The 1,848-nt window shown below is 46.4% G+C and overlaps 1 protein-coding gene across 1 annotated transcript; it reads right to left on the reverse strand.

Annotated features, from left to right (window-relative positions):
* Positions 1-743: 743 nt before the first annotated feature.
* Positions 744-1,668, reverse strand: PPTG_03596 (hypothetical protein; the record flags this gene model as incomplete). Its single annotated transcript, XM_008896274.1, has 2 exons — positions 744-1,277; positions 1,642-1,668. The coding sequence occupies 2 exons, from the start codon at positions 1,666-1,668 to the stop codon at positions 744-746; spliced, it is 561 nt and encodes a 186-aa protein (XP_008894522.1).
* Positions 1,669-1,848: the final 180 nt, after the last annotated feature.

Consider the following 1,848-nt stretch of genomic DNA (forward strand, 5'->3'; position numbering starts at 1 on the left):
TTTTTTTTTTTAGCATTTTTTATAGGAATATTCAAGGCTCCGTTCAAGTAGATCGAGTCGGAGTGTTTCGGCAAGAGCTTCTTTTGAAGGGGTAAAATACTCCAAAAACTCAAGTGTCAGAGGCTCCAGAAGATACATACGCAATAAGGATCGCGCTATAGTAACAGCGACGCAAAATGAAGACCGTTGGGGCTGGCGCCGGCTCGAGTGTCGTAAAGGACCAATGACTGCTGTTTCCACAGTTAAGCCCTGACACTTTTCGGTAGTCAAAGCGAACGCTGGTACGAGAGGTACCTGGTCAATTGTTATTGAAAAGGAGCGATCTTGTATTGTAACGTTAACTCCAGAATCCTTACGGCGACGGACTGGCGATACACCCGGTGGTACGCACTCATTAATACGCTTGGTAATCAGAGTACGGTCCAGAAACTGCACTAATACCGCTTCGGCTGGCTTGGTGTGGTAATAAATGTCGAAATCGCCGGAACCTTTCCGTTGTACGTTGTCGTTAGAAGACACCCGGAATCCAGTCACGGTACCAATAGTTCCATTTGCTAAGTGCAACGCCCGCGAGACGTAGATGCGGGTTCATCTGAGTATAATGACAGCAAAAATGGTCGCTCCACGCGAACGAAGGCCTTATGTTGTTTCTCGTTTAGCAAAAAACGTTTGGTGATATCCAAGAGCGACGAACAGAATGGCAAAATAGCAGACGTATCAACAGGGACGCTTCCAGGGTCACTTCACGTGTCAGCTCCATTTAATGCACTGGCCAACATTTCAACTTGAGTGGGGAAGATACCATTTGCCTGAAAAACTACTGACAGAGGGGGCGTTTGGTCTCGCGCAATAAAACTTTCTTCAGCAAGAGCAATGCAGTGGTCGATATCCTCAGTGTCAATAGTGCCATAATCAGTAAGGAGAGGAGGGACCACTTGAGAAGCTACCAAGTACGCTGCATCCGGCCCTCGCTCCATTAAATGCGTAAAAGTAGTAGTGGGGGATAAGACAGCGGTATCGTCACTAATAAAATCGTGGTCCAGTGATTCATCAGCGGTGAGACTCCATTCTTCACTATTTGCTTCTCTATCCGAACTCAAATTAGAGTCATCAGACTCATACCCACCAGCAGGACCGTCGTCGGTATACGATTCATAACGCTCCACGTCGTCGTCTGCCCGTTGCTTAGCGAGCTCACGAGAAACGTAATAGTCGTTAGAATAGTCGAGAAATTGTTGCGCTTCTGGAGGCGACAAATTTCTCCACCACGCACAGAACTGCCCGTCCCCAATAGGAAAGTCAGCAACAGAACGAAAAGGTAAAAAAAAAAAAAGAAGCAACAAGTATTTTCGGAGCTCGAGAGTCTGCTGAGCGCTAAGGTTATCAGGGCTTCGTGCATCTAGAAGACGTTTCCCTAGTAAATTAGCGACAGCCGGAACAGAGCGTCTGTGGAGCGTGTGAGTTTTGTGCTGAGAATGATATTCCGAAAATTACGCTCCACGAGAGTTGCTTTCTTTACAGTAAAAGCGAATAAAGACTCGTTCTTCATCTGGTTGGGACGATAAATGTAGTCAAAAACCAAACTGGAAGCGGCAAATTTCGACTTAATCCCGATCCAACTTGTGTAAGCGTGATATTTACAGCTGCTCCGTTGAAAATAGCCTCCATGAATGATACCACATGTGTGGTGTGTTAAACAACAGCAATTGGGAGCTGGAACTCCCGGCCAAGACCAACGTGTATTGTTGATCAGAAGGTAAGTTTAAAAGTGAGCTATCTACTCTGGCCAGCTTCCTCCTGCCATCTATGAGAGTCCAGGTGAAGCTGTCCCCGTTCATTGTTCTCATG

Source organism: Phytophthora parasitica, assembly GCF_000247585.1.
Source record: "Phytophthora parasitica INRA-310 unplaced genomic scaffold supercont2.4, whole genome shotgun sequence".
Lineage (NCBI taxonomy): Eukaryota > Oomycota > Peronosporomycetes > Peronosporales > Peronosporaceae > Phytophthora > Phytophthora nicotianae.